General features: G+C 36.3%; 1 protein-coding gene and 1 non-coding gene across 10 annotated transcripts in view; both read right to left on the reverse strand.

Annotated features, from left to right (window-relative positions):
- Window positions 1-699: 699 nt before the first annotated feature.
- On the reverse strand, window positions 700-772 carry TRNAG-CCC (transfer RNA glycine (anticodon CCC)). The gene has a single exon. It is a non-coding gene; the product is annotated as a tRNA-Gly (tRNA).
- Window positions 773-5,414: 4,642 nt separating this feature from the next.
- The window catches only part of SGK3 (serum/glucocorticoid regulated kinase family member 3), a 113,161-nt gene continuing 99,061 nt past the window's right edge, over window positions 5,415-19,514 (reverse strand). For 6 of the 9 annotated variants that reach the window (XM_027127973.1, XM_027127968.1, XM_027127971.1 and 3 more), the window contains 5 exons: window positions 18,559-18,645; window positions 16,568-16,663; window positions 14,487-14,642; window positions 11,020-11,109; window positions 5,415-7,294 (listed from right to left, as the gene is read on the reverse strand). In XM_027127973.1, coding sequence (XP_026983774.1) covers window positions 7,124-7,294; window positions 11,020-11,109; window positions 14,487-14,642; window positions 16,568-16,663; window positions 18,559-18,645 — 600 coding nt within the window. In that variant the 3' untranslated portion in view covers window positions 5,415-7,123. The remainder of the gene's footprint in view (window positions 7,295-11,019; window positions 11,110-14,486; window positions 14,643-16,567; window positions 16,664-18,558; window positions 18,646-19,514) is intronic. The other 3 variants (XM_027127972.1, XM_027127975.1, XM_027127970.1) reach the window with 1 other exon arrangement.

Genomic DNA, 19,514 nt, shown 5'->3' on the forward strand with positions numbered 1-19,514 from the left:
CTTACTGATTTTAGATCTTTCTTCCTTTCTAATATATGCATTCAATGCTATAAATCTCCCCCTAAGCACTACTTTCTTTGTATCCACAAATTTTGATATTTTGTTTTCATTCATTTAGTTCAAAGCATTTTAAAATTTCTCTTGATATTTCTTCTTTGATCCATGTATTATTATTTTTAAGTATGTTGTTTAATCTTCATGTATATAACTGGGACTTTCCAGTTATTTTTTGTTATTGATTTCTAGTTTAATTCCATTGTGGTTTTAGAGCAGACATTATATGATTTCTACACTTTTAAATTTGGTAAACTGTGTTTTTTATGGCCCAGAATTTGATCTATCTTGGTGAGTGTTCCATGTGAACTTGAGAAGAATGTGTTATCTGCTGTTTTTGGATGAAGCAGTCTACAGAAGTCACTTCTATCCAGTTGATTGATGGTGTTGTTGAGTTCAACTATGTCCTCGCTGATTTTCTGCCTGCTGGATCTGTCCATTTCTGAGAGACGGGTGTTGAAGCATGCCTAATGTAGCTTTATATACCCTGTTGTTCGGTGCATACATATTAAAGATAGTTATATCTTGGAGAATTGACTCCTTTATCATTATGTTTGTTTTATCTATCTGCGCCAGGTCTTAGTTGCAACATGTGGGATCTTCGTCGTGGCATGCGGGATCTTTGCTGTGGCATGCGGGATCTAGTTCCCTGACCAGGGATCGAACCTGGGCCTCCTGCATTGGGAGTGCAGAGTCTTAACCACTGGACCACCAGGGAAGTCCCTAATGTCCTTCTTCATTCCTGATAACCTTCCTTTCACTGAAGTCTACTCTGTCTGAAATCAATATAGTTACTCCTCCTTTCTTTTGATTAATATAAGCATGCTATATTATTTTCTCCATTTACTTTTAATCTGTATGTCTTTATATTTAAAGTGGATTTCTTATAGACAACATGTCGTTGGGGCTTGTTTTTTGATCCACTCTGAAAAATCTGTCTTTTAATTGGTGCATTTAGACCACTGATGTTCAGATATTATTATTGATTATTGATATAGTTGGATTAATATCTACCATATTTGTTACTGTTTTCCATTTGTTGCCTTTTTACTCATTCCTATTTTTGTCCTCTTCTTTTTCTGCCTTTTGTGATTTTAATTCATTCCATTTTCTCTCCTTTCTCAGCTGTCAGTTATTTTTTTTCTCCTTTTTCAAATTGATTGTCCTAGACTGTAAATATACATTTACAACTAATCAAGGCCCACTTTCAAACGACACTGCTATAGTGAAGTACCTTAGTGTGAATACCTTATAATAACAAAATAATCTTACTTCCTCTTCCTCATTCCTTGTATCGTGGTCATTTGTTTTACTTACGTAAAAGCATAAGCAAGCATATTTATATGATATATATGTAAGCATACATAATCAAATACACTGTTATTATTTCAGTTCTTAGATCAATTAAGAATAAGAAAAAATAAGTTTTTATATTACCTTCACTTATTTCCTCTTGGATTCCTTCTTCCTTTCTTTATGTAGATCTGAGTTTCTGAATTATATTATTTTCCTTCTCTCTAAAGAACTTCTTTTAAACTCTCTTGGAAGGCAGGTCTACTGGCAACAAATTACCTCAATTTTTGTTTGTCTGAGAAAGTCTTTATTTCTCCTTCACCAAGTTGGTGGGTTTTTTTTTCCTCTCTCTCTCATCACTGTAAATATTTCAGTCCACTCTCTTCTTGCTTGCATGGTTTCTGAGAAGTCAGATGTAATTCACATCTTTGTTTCCTCTGGCCTCTTTCAGGATTTTTCGTCTCTGATTTTCTGTAGTTTGAGAATGTATGCCTAGCTATAGTTTTGTTTTGTTTTGTTGTCTTTGCATTTATCTTGCTTGGTGTTCTCTGAGCTTCCTGGATCTGGGGTTTGGTGTCTGAAATTTGGAGAAATTCTGTCATTATTACTTCAAATATTTCTTGTTCTTTTTTCTCTCTCTCTCCTTCTGGTATTCTCATTACATGTATATTACATCTTTTGTAGTTGTCCCACAAACTGAGTGTCTTTCTCAGTTTTCTTCTTCTCCCCCCCGACCCCTGTATTAGGTGGGTTAGGATGGCTAGAACGAACTGGAGTTGGGTATTTCCTTTCCCCCACCTCAGTTAGGCTCTGATAAAACCCTGCCGGTCCGGCTCTGATTAACTAGTTTCTCCTGAGGGCAGGACTGTTGTTAAGAACACAGTGCTCTGGCATATTTGAAAATGGTTCATTTTCCCTCCTCCTGCTGGAAGCACAAAGGAATTTTTCTTTAATATTTGTGAGAAGTTGGTTGAGCCCCAGGAGGTAAATCTCATAAAATTGTGGGGATCCCTGTGACTAGGTTCTCCTGGACTTCTGAAGTCTCAAAGTTGTGCACACTTAGTCCCCAGGAATTTGTCAATACAGCTCAGGTCTTCCTACCCCTGCACTGGCTCCTGTGGTGGCTGCCTCTGTTCCAGTAAAGCCACAGATCCCTGTATTTGCCCGTTGGTCTCTCCAGTCTTGGGGGCAGCAGTCTGTCCTGTGTCGTCCACTGTCATCTGTATCCAAGAAAGGGTGTTGACGTTTGTTCAGATTTTTTTACCTGGCAACTTCTAAGCTCCTTCCATGTGAAGCTGGAAAACAGAAGTCCCTGTCATGCATTCTTCTGTACTTGCATTGCTTGGGTTATGCTATTTCTACCTCTTCTCCACTTTAACTTTTCCTTTGGACCAAATTCCTGATTCTCTTCTCTGTCATGTGGTACATGGCTAAAATACTTAAGATGACAGGATTATGATTTAACTTTTATTTTTGTCTTACATGTAACTGACTTTATTTTCCCTTTTAATATTTTTCTTTGAGGTTTAATTTGCTGTATATACAGCAAAGTGCACAGCACTCAAGTGTTAAAGTCATAAGAGTTTTTGACAAAACACAAAGCTTTGCTTCTGATATCTAATTGAAGCACATCACTAGGGGCTATCTTACTGAAATAAATTACAGAAGTGTCAGTGTGCAGCATCAATGAATCATTAACAAAGTAAGCTGTCATTGAGGCATAAGAGAAAAATTCAACACAGCAAGGCTATATAAACTACCACCTGGAAAGAACCAAAACTGCAACACACTGAGATCAAATTTGACCTTGAGTGGGTCTGTTTTACTGTATATAAGCTTTCTGGATTCCAAGAGTTAACTAATAAAACATAAAACATTTGAATATTGACAACTCATTGTTGACTTCCCCACAAAGATTTAACTAAAATTGAGTGGAAATCTCTGTTCCCTAATAAGGTGGAAATACTGAAATTTTATTAGAAAAAAAGGATGAATCTGAGATATATTCCTGCAAGAGAATTTACAGCAAAAACTTCAGTTGCACTTAAACACAAGATTAGTAAAAACACCAAATGGGCATGGTTGTTACAGTAAGCAGGGTTATGTAGAGTAATGTAATTCTTTGTTTTACACTATTCCCATAAGAGTCATATGGTGATCCATCATTTTCAGTACAATATGTAAAAATAACTTATTTGTAGGACCCTTTGATTGGCTACTTCATTGCTATAAATACCACTCTGAATGTATACTTCTATATTTGCTTTTTTTTTTTGTATAATATTGCTTTAAACTATTCTCTACTATCTTGATTTTGGGTAAATTATCAAAAAGTTACCATTTTGAGACAGCTATATTTCTTTCTGACTTAAGTACCTCTGTAAAAATGGGCATAATGCAAAGAAATAGTGAAATAAGAAATACTTTTCTGTGGGGGGGGTCCCTTTAAGGAATATGTTTAAAGAATTACAAATGGGTGATTATATAAAATTGCACCAAAAATGCTAAATAAGTGATATAAATCTCCAATTGGAATGCTTTCAGGGAAATTAGAGAGCAAATCCTCTTAATATTAGGTGAGTGAAGGGGAACAAAAGTGGCAGAGAAGAAACCCAGTCTTTTTATAGCAGTAAATCCTTTTGATCATCTAAACAAAGCTATGCAGCACTCCCTGCCCCAAGTCGATTTTATTTACACACAAAACTTGGTGTATCTTTTCAAGGTACTCATGCCACTTGAAACTCATCCATGTACACTCTGGGGTTTCATATAAATGAACAATCTCCTTGGGATATAGAATAATCTGTAAAAACCAACAAAAGTAGAAACTGCTGTTAGAGGCAAGTGGCAGAAAATCCCACTTAAAAAACAGAGCTAACTTCCAAACTACATACATGAGGAAATAAGTTATCAATTTTAACACACTTTATTGAAAATCATGCCAGCACTACTAAAAATGTTGCCACATACCACTCCCACTTTTCATACAGTATGTGATGTATGAAAGAATGAGTCATAAAATATCTGTGTAAAGGTCTGTAATATTATGCCTATGGATAATCACTATAAAAGTTTCAAGTATGCCAAAAGATATTGGTAGAGGTAAATTTTTATAGTGATAAAATTTTATAGTAATAAATATTTCAAATATTTAAATCACTTTTAAAACATTTGCCATTGCTGAAATTATATCCCAACAGTGTTTGTTGGCTCATAAATTGAAAAATTATTTTGGCATAAAAACTTTTGAGCAGAGCACCTGCTGCCAGCACCTACATCAGCTGGCACCTCTCCCCAGGTGTGCCAAATTTTGTAATTTTCAGTGTGTGCTGTGACATGACAATGGTTGGGAAGCCCTACACTGTACCATAGGCAATAAGAGGTATGTGTAACATGAAGAATGTCAGCGCTTCTTCATTTAGATCTTTGAGTTTATTTTGGCAATAACCATGAAATGGTTCAACTATTCAAAGGGCAGACCTTTTTCTAAAAGACTCAGCATGCTCTGAGAAAAAAAATAAACTTGAAACTTGGAAGAGATTTTGTTCCCTGAATATTAAACATGTCGGCCAATGATAATCTAGAAATTTCTATGTATACCCAGATATTTAGTTAAAATTTTATACTTCTCTCCCTTACATATACGAATAATTAGTTTGTAATGACTACTGTAAGCATCACCAATTTTAATTTAAAATAATGGCAGGGGGACTTCCCTGGTAGCGCAGTGGTTAAGAATCCGCCTGCCAATGCAGAGGACACGGGTTTGAGCCCTGGTCTGGGAAGATCCCACATGCTGTGGGGCAACTAAGCCTGTGCGCCACAACTGAGCCTGCACTCTAGAGCCCACGAGCCACAACTACCGAAGCCCGCGTGCCTAGAGCCCATGCTCCACAACAAGAGAAGCCACCACAATGAGAAGCCCGTGCGCCACAACAAAGAGTAGCCTCCACTCACTGGAACTACAGAAAGCCTGCGCGCAGCAACAAAGACCCAACGCAGCCAAAAATAAATAAATAAATATTTAAAAATAAACAAGATAAAATAATGGCAGGCATTAGATGATCATTAATCTTTTTGCTAGTTTTTATTATACTATATAAGATTTGTATTTCCTGTGATCTGAGAAACATCAATATTCTATTTAAAATTTGTTCTTAAAAATATACAATATTGCACTTTAATTTTTGGCAGTTTAATTAAGGAACAGCTGAGTAAAAAAAAATCATACAAGAAACTACAGTTTTTGTTTTATAATAAGCAAAGAGCTTTGTATAAAAGCAGAACTTACAGTAGTGCCAAATAAACCAAATATTTACAGTGTCGCTATTAAAGTCTTACCTCTAAAGGAAGATTCAGTGTATTGGATGCAAACATTACTAATCTAACAAAAGTACACTCTGCCTCCCTGCCTTCTGCTGAACAATTTTACGCTAAAGGGTATTCGTGTGAAAAGTTTTTGTAATTTCTTTCTCAAGAGAAAATACATGGAAAGTATGCTTGTTCCTGAAGCATCAAAACTGCGTCACTAAACTCTTTCACAGTTTCCTACAAGACCTGAAAAATCTCTAAACTAAAAATCAGAATCCCAAGGTAAGCGTGAGTTTTAGTTTTTCTGTAGATATTCTTTTTCACAATTACAAGTATACAAGTTAGTTGGTTTTTAGTATGATTTTAAGGTCAGCTTCCTGTACTTTTTCTAAGATACATAAGATACTGACTATGCATCTGCCTAAATTATTTTTAACTTTTGTTACATTGTAGTAAAACTGTATACATTTATACTGACCCATAATTTGCTATTCTACTTTTTAGTTCCCAATTAGGTAAATACTCTAGACAGTGCAATATTTTTTACTTATCAACCAATTAGGAAGACAGTTTTGAATAGCTATTTGCAAAAACAAATATCAAGATTTCGACCTACTTAACAATATATTAAATATTCAAAAGACCAAAAAGAACATAAATAAAATGTATTGGTAATATAAATACATGACACAGAGATATTCGCTTTTGGCACCGCCTTAAAAAACAAAATCCAGCAGTACTTTATTTCCCTTCAGAGCTTTGGGAATACTTAAAATTTCTAAATTTCTATTAAACTTTTACTTTTCCTCCAGAGGAAAAATAATTCATAAATTTGAACTGGTATTTCAAAAGCATAGGATTTCCTTTTGTTACTTCTTAATTTGATCTGCAGAATGGACAGTTACTCAAAGTGTTAGCTAGCAGCCAATGAGTTAACTATGCTTTTATATTTTAATCCTACCAAGAAATGATAATGTGAAACAGTGATTCATTATGGAAAGATATGGTTTCTTCTTAAACAACCATGTACCAATTGCATAGTTGTGATCTGAGAACTCAAAGTAGAGAGCTACGAAGGCATTAATGTATGTTAACTGAACTGAAACAGACTGTTAAAAAACAGTCTATCTTGGGTAGATGTTAGCATAAACCTAGAGGGAAAAAGAAACAGTCATTAGCAAAAAAGTTTTCTTTAAAAATAGGTTAATGCTAAGAACAGTAGCTTTTAAAATTTCTGTTTAAAAATAAGCTTAATAAACAAGAATACAAATTTTAATTCAAAACTTAGTTCTCTGAAATGCCCTATTTTCTCGCATACAGCAGAAAATACATTTTTCATTGTTTTTAACATTACATGTAAAAATGAGGCACTAGTTAAACATATTTGAATATATTCACACAAACAGGAGTTTCCATGTCATCTGTAGGCTTATATTTGCTCAATGGGTTCTTGATGGCAGACTGCTCACAAAAATAAGTCTTCTGAAGGAGGTGCGTAAGAGAAACCAACAAAGGCGTCGTCGGCCTCCAGTACGCTGGCGTTCACTATGGAATAGTCAGAAGACACACACACGGAATATGGAACTGTTTCTTCTGTAAACGCTGCATCAAAGTTCCTGATATCATCTGGTCCTGCCTAAAACGTCAAAAAGCATACTATTACTCACCTTACCTTACCTTACCTTACCTTTCTTCCCCTTACTTCAGTCCCTCATTAAAGCCCCGTCATGAATTTGTCTATTTATTCCTGGCAAGTCTTCCTACTCCATCAATGTCTTTGAAACATTTCCTGCTTTTCCCTTCCTGACTCTCATTATTCAGGTCCTTCTTACAGTTAGGGTTCTCATTGTTGGGTGGGGAGGAAAGATAAGGGTGAGGAAGGCTAGCGTGACAGGGTCCTCGCCTATGTTAATTTGAATCTTGGTTCCGGCAACTGACCCACTTTCTCTCTACCCATCACCACCTCTAAATTTAGAAAAGGGACTCAGGGAGGTTTTCAGGAGAAAATTTTGCATCTCCACTTCCATAAAATGCCTGACCATCCAGTTTCTCAATTCTGGGGAGGTTGAAGCCTTTTGATGAAGAAATGAAGGGACAGTAAGTAAAATTATGAAAGGTGACTCTCGTGCTACCGAGGTCATTCACTGAGCATTCGGCTGTGACACCCTTAGCTCTAGAGACCTAAAGGGACTGGAACCTGGGAAATGAAGCATAGTGGCTACTTAGGCTTGAAGGTAGCGGTCAATCTTCCTTCACGAATCTGATACAAGCTAATGGACTCTCCCCTTCCAATTTATTTACAGATTAAAACTGGGATACAGATTCAGGTGATTTACTCTTAAAGCCCATCTCTGAAGCTCTAGGTTATCTCTATTCTAAGAGGAAGGGAATCCTTAAAATGTTCAAGTCATCAAGTCTAACCAAGGTAAACAGGTTCAGAGCACATATATAAACCAAGGACACAGTTAGCCTGGTGGTCTGCAAACAGCAGAGCAGAGACCAGGGAAATTTGGGACGCTAGATTCTTCCATATGAGAAATTCCCCAACAGAGCAGAAAGAATGCTAGAAATTATACTCATGTATATATAAAAAAGTCATCAGGGCTTCCCTGGTGGCGCAGTGGTTAAGAATCCGCCTGCCAATGCAAGGGACGCAGGTTTGATCCCTGCTCTGGGAAGATTCTACATGCTGCAGAGCAACTAAGCCCGTGTGCCACAACTACTGAAAGCTTGAGCACCCTAGAGCCCATGTGCTGCAACTACTGAACCCAAACAGCACAACTACTGGAGCCTGTGCACTCTAGGGCCCACGTGCCACAACTACTGAAGCCCGTGTGCCACAACTACTGAAGCCTGCATGCCTAGAGCCCGTGCTCTGCAACAAGAGAAGCCACTGCAATGAGAAGCCCGCTCAATGCAATGAAGAGCAGCCCCTGCTCGCTGCAACTAGAGAAAGCCCGTGCACAGCAACGAAGACCCAACGCAGCCAAAAAAAAAAAGTCATCAAATTCTCATTTATAACCTTAGAAGCAAGGGCAGTGGAACAAGACTAAGGTTTGAATTCTGGCTGTGAAATTTGTTAGCTGTAATTCTTTATATAAACTACCCTATCTCTGTGAGCTTGTTTCCTCTTCTGTAAAATAAGAATACTGCCATCTACCTGTTAAGTTTACTGTGAGGACTGGATGCGTTAATACATAAAATTCCCAAAATTTGACACGTAGAAGGTGCTCAATAGATGATGAAAAATGTTCCTTCACTGGACTTTATAAACATTCTGTGAATGCCCTGATGGCTCCTGGCCAGTATTGAGAGGGATAAAACTGTACAACTTACGTTAAGAGTGAGAGAAGACTGTGTCTTCCTTAAAGCACCTGAGCTCGAATTCTAGGTCTGCAATTTTAACTTTAAACTTCCGGCAAGTTATTTAACCCTTTCTGTGCCTAAGTTAACTCATCTGTATTACGTGGAAAATAACGGTACTATTTCGTAGGATAGCTGCCAGGCTTAAGTAGAAGGATACAAGTACTGAGGGCAGCATAGAAGCTAATTTTTTTATCTTTGTTTGTTACATGAGAAATGGCAACACGTTAGGGTTTTATCTTGCATTCCTTAAATGTCGGTGAGTTAGAACATCTTTTAATATATTTAAAAAACCATCTGCATTTATTTTTCTGTAATTGAATATTTTGTGTCTTTTATCCATGTTTCTACTGGTCGTGGTCTTTCTTCTCAATGACTTATAAGAATGCTTTATGTGTTAGGGAAATTTCTCCCAGTTTCTTCTTTGCAGTGTTTTTTTCATGCAGACATTTCTAAATTTTATGTGGTCAAATTTATCACTTTTTTCCTCTTACAGCTTCTCCGTTGCAGGTCTTGCTTTAAAAAGTTTAATTAGTTGTAGACCAGCAGGGATCCAAACGTGGAGGTGCCTGACTCCTCTGAAGTCAACACTGTTCCCATTTTCAGTGTTGCTTACACGGGGTCCCTAATGCTTTAATGAGCCTGATGACACGTTCATTTGAGGATAACTAAACTCAGTAAGACTTTCAATATAAAGGAGAAAATTCAATAATTCTTAAAGGTCCTGGGTTCCTACTGCAAATTCTAGAAATGAGGACAGAAATTATTGCCAATGGAGTCACCTCTGAAACAGACACTTCTGGATGAGCTACATGAAATAAATCAAGTCTACAAATATCATTACATTTATAGTGTACAATATCACATCTATTAATTAATACCAGCTATCAGCAATGTACTGAAAGTGACCTTGAATGAAATCTGAGTACACTAAATAATACTTTCCTGAAGTGATTTTCTTATCCTGCTCTAATTTTCTAAAAAAAAAAGTGTTTCACGAGCTTCACAGCAACACCAAAAAATTTTAAATAAAAGAAAAACAAATTCAGCTATGATCGTGTAATCTCAAATCAGTCTTGATTTATATTCTCTTCCCATCCTTACCTGTTACTTTTACTGCTGTAATCTTATGTCACAAAAATGATAATTACCATGTTTTCATTTAACATTATAAGGATTTTCCAAGCATCTACTCATTTTATATTTATTATCATTATTATCATTTACTTAACAAGAAAAGGAAATAGAGAGTAAGAAAGCATAGAAAAAAATAATGACTTTGGGATCAGATACAGATCTGAATCTCAGGTCTGCTACTTTTAACCAGCTACGTGACATCTCTGAGTTTTCATTTCTTCATTTATAAAACATGTATAATAAGAATAGTAATAGCAGTAACTTGGTAGCTTATTTGAGGCATAATTTACATGTTGTAATGCATAAAAATTATATACGCCTACATATAGGAAGCTATCATTAGTAACATCATTATTGGCCTTCTGATGATTTATTAATAATCTCCCTATCATTATATATTTATTTCCAAACATTTCAACATTGTTAATCCTTTAAGTAAAATGTTTCCATCAGATTTAACAAGTCAAACATTATTTGACTTTTTTTTATATCAATCTAGAAAAAAATTGTGCGTTAGTGTTACTTAAAATGTCTGTTGGTTTATAGGTATGAAAATGATGCCTCACAGTTACTTTAATTTGCATTTTTTTAAACCTGTTGGGCTTTCTTACACATGCTCTTAAGAAGCACTTCACAATTACTTTTCTGGAAGATATTCTGATCAATCTAATGTAACTATAATCTTATGGGTCATCTTGAAGTTATCAGTTGTACTAGACATCCTGAGTGACATGTTTCATAAGTACTAGGTACTGATTCAATTTGATTCAGGTTAGATTTTGAGATCTATTGCTACAATTACGATGAGCTACAGTTCTATATTTCACTATTTCAGAAAGAAAGATTTGGATGTAAACATACCACATTAGGATTAAACGGTGGTGGAATCTTCTTTTGTACAAGATCAGTCCAGCTGAGTGATTCAAAAAAAGGATGATTCTGAATTTCAAGCTAGAACAGTAAAGAAACAGATTTTTTACTAATGCTGAAGAATATATTAAGTACGCACTGAAGAATTTTATGAAACCGAACCATTTCTACTTTGTCCCTCAGAAGTTCTTTTTAGGGGCTTCCCTGGTGGCACAGGGGTTGAGAGTCCACCTGCCGATGCAGGGGACACGGGTTCGTGTCCCGGTCCTGGAAGATCCCACATGCCACGGAACGGCTGGGCCCGTGAGCCATGGCCGCTTAGCCTGCACGTCCGGAGCCTGTGCTCCGCAACTGAGAGGTCACAACAGTGAGAGGCCCGTGTACCGCAAAAAAAAAGTTCTTTTTAGGTACATGTTTATCTTATTCAATTTGGCCAAATGGTGTAGTGAAAAGACTCCCAGAGCAGACATGGGAGAGTTACTCAGAATGATGGATTTAAGTTACATCCTCTTCACAGTCATTGTTTCCTCACAGGTACAGTGGGGTTAACATTTCTGCCCTAGATATTTCATAGATTGCTTCAAGAATCACTGGAAAATATGGAAAAGAATAAAGCACTACATAGGTACAAAGAATTATTATTACTGAAAGGGGAGGTAAAGATGTTAAATGAGAGTTTTTTACACAGTGGGGCAGGGGTAAAATCAAGGTGACAAGCTCTACTACCAAAAATGATTCCACTCTGGGCTGCTACTGTCAAAAGTCGGCACAGTATTGATGCTAGCTTTTCTTCCTACAAGGAGGCATGAGAGTGTATAAAAAGTAGGATCCAACCTAGTTTGATGGGTTTAAAAAGGCTTCTCAGAGAAAGTGGTATCTGACCAGAGTTCTGGAAGATAAGTAAGAAGTAGGCAGACAAAAAAGAATGAGGGGAGAACATTCCAAGCAGAATACAAAGGGCCTGAGACGGCAAAGAGCTTAGTTTGGTCAAGAAAATGAGAGCCCCATATGGCTGCGGTATAGGAAAGGATTGGGATTGTCACACAAAGAGGATCTCAAGAGGTAAATGGGTTCATCACACTGGGTCTATGCTAGGAATTTTGGATTTTATTCTAGGGTCATGGGACTCCATCAAGGAGTTTTAGGAAGGGTAATGTCACAAATGTGGGGTTTTTTTTGTTTGTTTGCTTTTTAAGATGACTCTGACTAATGGGAGAATGGACTGGGGAGTCATGATGAGAAAAAGGAAAACACCTACTATCGTGGCCAGACAGAAGATGACAATGCGAGGAAAAGAGTGGTAGCAGTGGGAGAAGAGAGAGGTGTCTGGATACGGGAAAGATCTAGGAGGCAAATATACTAGGTTCTGGCTGTTTGTTGAATACAGAAGAAAGGAAGAGAGAAGAGTCAGGAATGACTCTCAGATTTCTGGCCCGAAGAGCACAGAAGGAAGACAGCAAGGGTTCAATTATGAACATGCTGAACTCTCCAGAATCCACGTGGTGGTGTTGAACAGGCAGGTACTCTTTGAGTTAGGGCTCACTAGAGAGGGGTCTAGACTGAAGATATAAATGTCAGATGAAGACACAACCAAAGCCATAGGGACAACTGAGATTGTCCAGGGAGAGAGCAACAGAAGAAACAAGGGTCTGGGGCCAACCATAAGGAACTGCAACACTTAAAAGTCAGGGTGAAGAGGAGGAGCTTACAGAAGAGATTCTGGAGGAGGGCTCAGAAATATAGAGGAAAGCACGAGAGGAGTGTGTGCTCCTGCAGAAGCCCAGGAGAGGGCTGGAAGTTGAAATGCTGCTGAGAATGCAATCTGAGCAACAGAAGTACTCAACAATCCTAGTAGCTGTTGTGGGGTAGACTGAGAAATGAGAAGAGATTGGAAAAGGGAGAATGAATATAGAACCTTTCAACTTGGTTTTCTTTTTCTTTTTCTTTTTTTTGCAGTACGCGGGCCTCTCACTGTTGTGGCCTCTCCCGTTGCGGAGCACAGGCTCCGGACGCGCAGGCTCCGCGGCACGTGGGATCTTCCCAGACCGGGGCACAAACCCGTGTCCCCTGCATCGGCAGGCGGACTGTCAACCACTGCGCCACCAGGGAAGCCCCAACTTGGGTTTTCAAGTCGAAAACTTTCAAACTATTCCCTTGGCTATGAAGGGAGAAAGAGACAGTATTGGAGGATCTAGGACAAAAGAGAGCAGTTATCTGTGCAGAAAAAAGCATGCACAAGGGTTCCTTGCAAGGGGTCAGGATCCAGGAAAGGCAGAAACCGACCTTTTCCACTATACTAGGAAGAAGGAAACAATTGGGGCAGGTGCATGTAGGTCTGCAAATCTGACAGCAGGAAGCTGAGTGAGTTCTGCTCTGCTGATTCTATTTTCCCTATAAAATATCAATAGAAGGCAAGAGCATCTGGTAAAAGTGAAGAAGAAAAGGAATCTGGAAATTTGGAGAGAAGGTCTAAAATAGTTAATACACAGAGTAGGAGCATAAACTGGAGAAGCACTGAGGAGACTAATGACTAGACTTCACAGCACTTCCAATATTCCCAGTTGTGCAACTCTCATCAGCACTGTTCAGCAGCCCAGGGGTGACAGCTGGATTCATCTAGGGTTGCAATTTCTGCCAGTGAATTCAACAAAAGGACCAAGAGACAAGGAGGTATGGAGCATTGGCAAGATTGCCCTGAAAAAATGGACTCTGGAGTCCAAGCTAGAGAGAAAACTGGACAGAGCTACCTGCTGCACTGGGGAGTGCAGGAGGGGAAAAGCAGCAGCAGACGAGTTTATTATTCACAGCTCAAGTTCAAGACTGGTAAAGAGCCCCCAAAAATTCCTGAGAAATTTTAATGAATTTTCATTAAAATTTCAAAGTTCATGTTCCTCAGTAGTTCATGAATTCACTAACATAACACTGGTAACTGCACTAGCAATTAAATTACCCTGATTTGAAGGGAAAAAAAAAAGCAAACCTGCAGATCCCATAATTATTTCAAGGAGGTGTCACATTTAAATTCTCAGGAAAAAAAGTGATTTAATGACAGTTCAAGCAAAAGGTATTACCTCATGCAGTCAGAAAGCACTTACATTCTTGTTAAACAAAATGATCTAAAAGTTTAGGCAATCAAAAAATGCATGCCGCACATTTTTTTTAGAAGGGGGTAGGAAATTCTAATAAATAATAGGGTATGAAAGCTGGATATGGGGGATGAAAAGGACAGGATCAAATTGTTATGAAGATCAAATGAAAAAAATGCTTGTACAGGAGCTTTAAACACTGTACAGTTCTATATAAACACTGGTGAAAATTGTTGGAACAAGCATGCTTCTTTTTCATGGTGCTATTCTTTAAGAGCTGCATTCATCCCATTAAATACCATATAAAATAAGGATTTATCTTCAAATTATAAATAAGCTTAATAAAGAGGATACTGGGAAAGATGTACATACGAAGTCTTCTTTGGCACCGAGTCGGTTTTGCCTGTCTTTTTCTAGGAGTTCTTCCAGAATTGACCAGGCTGTAAGGCTCACTCCTGGCCTCAAACTTAGGGGCTTGTGAAGAATATTGTCATACATTTCAGCAACATCTCGGCAATAAAAAGGAGGCTGGGGGTGGGGGGGGGGAGAGGAGAAAGTTAGTACTAATTGAATTATGCACAGATGGGGTTAAAATAGTTAGATTTGGCCTTGATGTACAAAGAGCAGTCTGGCTGCACAAGTACAGAAAAGCACAGGTCTCTTTGGGTGTATGAAAATCTACAGTGTGGCTTTCCATGTGAAGAGATTTTAAAACCCAGCGTGCTATAGAGCTTAATACATGTTCACTAAATGAATTAGGGTCAGTTTGTTCAGTAACTCCTGCAGAGAGGTGTAAATTGTATATAAGTTGCAATAGGATCTGCTTTAAAGAAAACCACTACCAACCTCATCATTAGGCATAATGATAGAATTACTGGAAATAGAGATTCAACACAGATCAAACAAATAACTTCTTGAGACCTGGGAATAAACTAATTTAAAAAGATTTCTAGTGGAGATGGAGACCTAACCTGTGGCAGTGACAGTGTCCTGCAGAATTAAAATTTTACTCTCACAGCTTGAAGACCTGAGGTACAGCTCCAACATGAGAATTAGCCAGTTAATTTTTGAGTTACAAGTTTAAAGTAAAAATAATTTTTAAAGTTAAGGGAGTTACAAGCTTGTTATTTTTTTCTTTTGTATAGGAAAGAAAAACTTCATTTTTTAACATCTAATTTTATTTTTAAATTGTTAATATAAGTTTACTTAATGAAGTGTGTGTTTCAAATGTTCCCTTTTGAATCAATTACATTCTATATGCAATGATAATATTTTATACTTTCAAAGTCCTCTAAAGAAATACAAAGGATTTGGAAATATCAGGCTGACGAATACCCAACACTTAAAGAAAGTAAGGTATAAAGTGGTTATCAGGTCTTCTAAGTCACCAGCATAAACAGAAAACTAGATCTTTTAACAAGCAGATCATGGTCAAGGGCAAAGAAGAGACAGCATTGGCTGTCATTAGGAATCTATCATTCAAAGTTAGCAACATGAGACAAAAGATGCTCTAAAACATACCTCAGGGACTGAATTTCACTGAGATCACCCCCATTTTCAGGGGAAACACACACACACATATACACATACAGAGCAAAACAAAAAAGCCAAGACCAGCTCAAGTCTCAGCAGACGGTAGATTTAGCTTAGTGGGAGCAGCAGTGTGGGTGATGAGAGCCTGGTCACCACCCTGAGGCTGCTGGCCACTCACGGGCCCACAAAGGGAACCTAAAAACTATTCTGAATGTTTAAAAAAGCCTAAAGAAAAACATACATTATTCCTGCAAGGATATGTAAGCTAATTAAAGTGCCTAAAATTGTTTGCTTTTGGTTGGAATGATATTAACTCAATGTAGTAAAACAATTTGACTTGTTAATCAGAAGCTCTGGCTAACTGTGTCTTTAATTAATAAAAACTGGGGAAACTGATTACACAGCACACATCACTTTTTTCCAATGAAATATTTACGACATGATGTTTATGATAAAGGGAATAAAGGGTTCCCAGTAATAAAAAAAAGCAGAGCACCAGTATACTTATTAAATCCTATAAAAACAAAATACGAGGCAAAATCAAAAGGTATTATTATCTTCTGAGAAATAAAATCTTTTTCTTTTCATCTTTTTGAAATTAGGCAGAATGACTGGAGCAAACTGAATGAAAGTGGGTAATTTTAATGTTACAACTTGGTGTCTATTTCTTAAAAATGTAGTGGGATGAGAACATTTGAAGTAGTGATTAGTATGATAGAGAAACACTTATAAAAAATTAGTAAGAAAATGAAAAGTTTTTCTTTTTTGTGCATATCCCTAATGTGATTTTGGATTCATTTAACCAGGTTACTACTGTTCTGTTAGTGTTATCTAAGTGTCCACGAGATTACTGAAAGAAAGAGAAAACCGAAATCACTTTTAACATACTAGAATCATAATGACAGAGGAGAAATACATACCAATCCATATAGCATTTCATACAGAACAGCACCAAGGCACCACCAATCTACAGTATTGTCATAGGGCTGTTTTCTGATTACTTCAGGTGCTAGGTACTATAAAAAAGATTAAATATTAGAGCAACTCAATAAATAGTTGAAGACAAAATCTAGGAATAATTGAGAAATTTAATAAATTTTAGGTGTAATATCACACTAAATTAAACACGTTATCTAGATTTTCAGTGGGTTGGGTATATTCTATACCAGGGGTTCTTGGGTGGCACTAGTCTTCAGAATCAACTGGGGTAATTTTCAAAATACACATATTCAAGCATTTCTCCCCAGAAACTGTGATGTAGTTAAGACAAATAGAGGCCAACAAATGTACAAACTGTAATACTAAGTAGGTAAAGTAGGTATTTTTTTTGGGGGGGAGCGGGGGGAGTCTTTCTCAAAATTAATTTTAGAAATTCTTATGGCCATTATTCATAATTGATTCTCCTGAAGAAAGAATTTTTAGTGTGGCAATTACAATTCATTTTTTTCTTTTTATTGAAAGAAAAAAGAATAAATTGCATTCTTATTTAAGAATTACAATAGCAATTCTTTAACATGTTATTTAGAAAAGTTGCTTAAGTTATTATATGGCTATTTACATTTCAAATTGTAAAAAATTTAAACATTATCATTTCACACATATAAATGGTGAATTTGAATTTTAGATTCCAAAATACATATTTCCTCTTCCCACATGAAATATATATAAGGAAATACATTCTTAAGCTTTTTTATGTGATCCAAAGAAATAGCAACATATATAAAAAGGGTTTAATAATTTCTGATCATATTTAGGTTTAGATGACCAAAAAAACTTCTATTTCCCTTCTAAATATTACAGGACTTAAAGATTTTGTTAACTATTAAATGAATATACATCCATGAAAAATGTTTCTTCATACATAAACCAAAATAGAATTATTACAAATATATACAAGACTTAGGGTTAGATTAGCGAGAAAAAGGAAGAAAAAATACATTTCAAAGTATAGTTGTACTTATAGATACTTTAAGTTTCTCATCTTGATTAGAAATCTGATGTGAGCTATTTTATCACACATTTTTAACGTATTTGCAATTACTCCACAATCTTAATTACCCTTAATTAATTGCAATTAAGATCACAATTAATATTTTAAAATTAGAACACTTTAAACGTATGTATGTGTGAAGTTAGAATAACAAGGCTTTCACATAAATTTTAAGGATTATTATTACTGTCTCAAATAGAAAGATACATTTTCTGCTAGTTAAAATGATTAGAGAATAGGATGTTCTGGTTAATAAATTCTGATTTGTAATTTTTTCCCCCATATCCACTGTTTTATTTTCTTCCATTAAACAATTTTTATTATAAAATATTTTAACCATACAAAAAGTATAAAAATATAACAGAAACCAGTAGTGCTACCACCCAAATACAGGCAATGTTAACATTTTGCCATATTTGCTTTAGCTTATTTCTTTTAAAAAACAGCTTTATTACGATATTCACATACCATGCCATTCACCCACTTAAAGTATACAATTCAATGGCTGTTAATATATTCACAGAGTTGTCCCAACATTACCTCAATTAATTTTTGGACATTTTCATCACTGATTCATGATTTTTTTGTTGTTTTAAGAATCAGAAATGTAATCAAATGTTTGAAGAAATCTAAGGTAAACTTTTAACATTAAAAACAAGTAAGCATAATTCATCTTTGTTGGGTTATCTGTGGTATCTCAAAATCACAGTTAAAAAAATATCAACTATCAATAAACTTTAAATGTTCAGAAGGGATGATTATCAGATATTTCCAGCTGGCTGGAAGCTGAAAATATTTTTACTCTACTTTTCTGATTTCAAATTTTATATATACAAATTTTATATATAAATTTTATATATACAATTTGTGATTCATTTTAGCATTTTATACATGAGTACATGAATGAGACATATTTCTTACCTCTGGTGTCCCACAAAATGTTGTTGTGGTGTCAGAAATAGCAATTCCTTCTTTACAAAGCCCAAAATCTGTTAAGACAACATGTCCCTGACAAATACAGGGGCAGTAAGATAAAAGAATGCATGGACATAAATTGACACTTATTAAAACCATTGGATTTTGAAATAATCATAGATTAAAAGGAAATTGCAAAAACAGTACAGAGTTCCATGTCCCCTTCCCCCATCTTCCCCCAATGCTGACATCTTATATAACTGTAGTAGTGTCAAAATCAGGAAACTGACTTTGGTATAATACTGATAACTAGACTGCCAACTTTATTCAGTTTTTGCTATTTTACATGCACGCATTTGTGTGTGTGTATGTGTAGCCCTATGCAATAGAAACGTATAGATTCGTGTAACTACCACCACGATCAGACAGAGAACGTCCATCATCCCAAAGGAACAAAGGAACTCTCTCTCATGCTACTCCTTTATCTTTGAACTCCCCTATTCCCTCAGTCCCTGTCCCCTTGCAACCACTAATCTGTTCTCCATCTCCATAGTTTTGACATTTCAAGAATGTTATCTAATGGAATCGTGCAGTGTGGAACCTTTGAGGTGGACTCTATGCCACTAAGCATAACAACAACAAAAATCATAACTAGTAAATGGAACGTAATGAAACTTAAAACCTTTTGCACAGCAAAGGAAACCATAAACAAGACGAAAAGACAACCCTAGAATGGGAGAAAATATTTGCAAACGAAGCAACTGATAAAGGATTAACCTCCAAAATATACAAGCACCTCATGCAGCTCAATGTCAAAAAGCAAACAACCCAATCCAAAAATGGGCAGAAGACCTAAATAGACGTTTCTCCAAAGAAGATATACAGATTGCCAACAAACACATGAAAGGATGCTCAACGTCACTAATCATTAGAGAAATGCAAATCAAAAACTATAATGAGGT

Source organism: Aethalodelphis obliquidens, unplaced genomic scaffold, assembly GCF_003676395.1.
Source record: "Aethalodelphis obliquidens isolate GAN/ISIS:26980383/991018 unplaced genomic scaffold, ASM367639v1 scaffold33, whole genome shotgun sequence".
In the NCBI taxonomy this organism is placed as follows: Eukaryota; Metazoa; Chordata; class Mammalia; order Artiodactyla; family Delphinidae; genus Aethalodelphis; species Aethalodelphis obliquidens.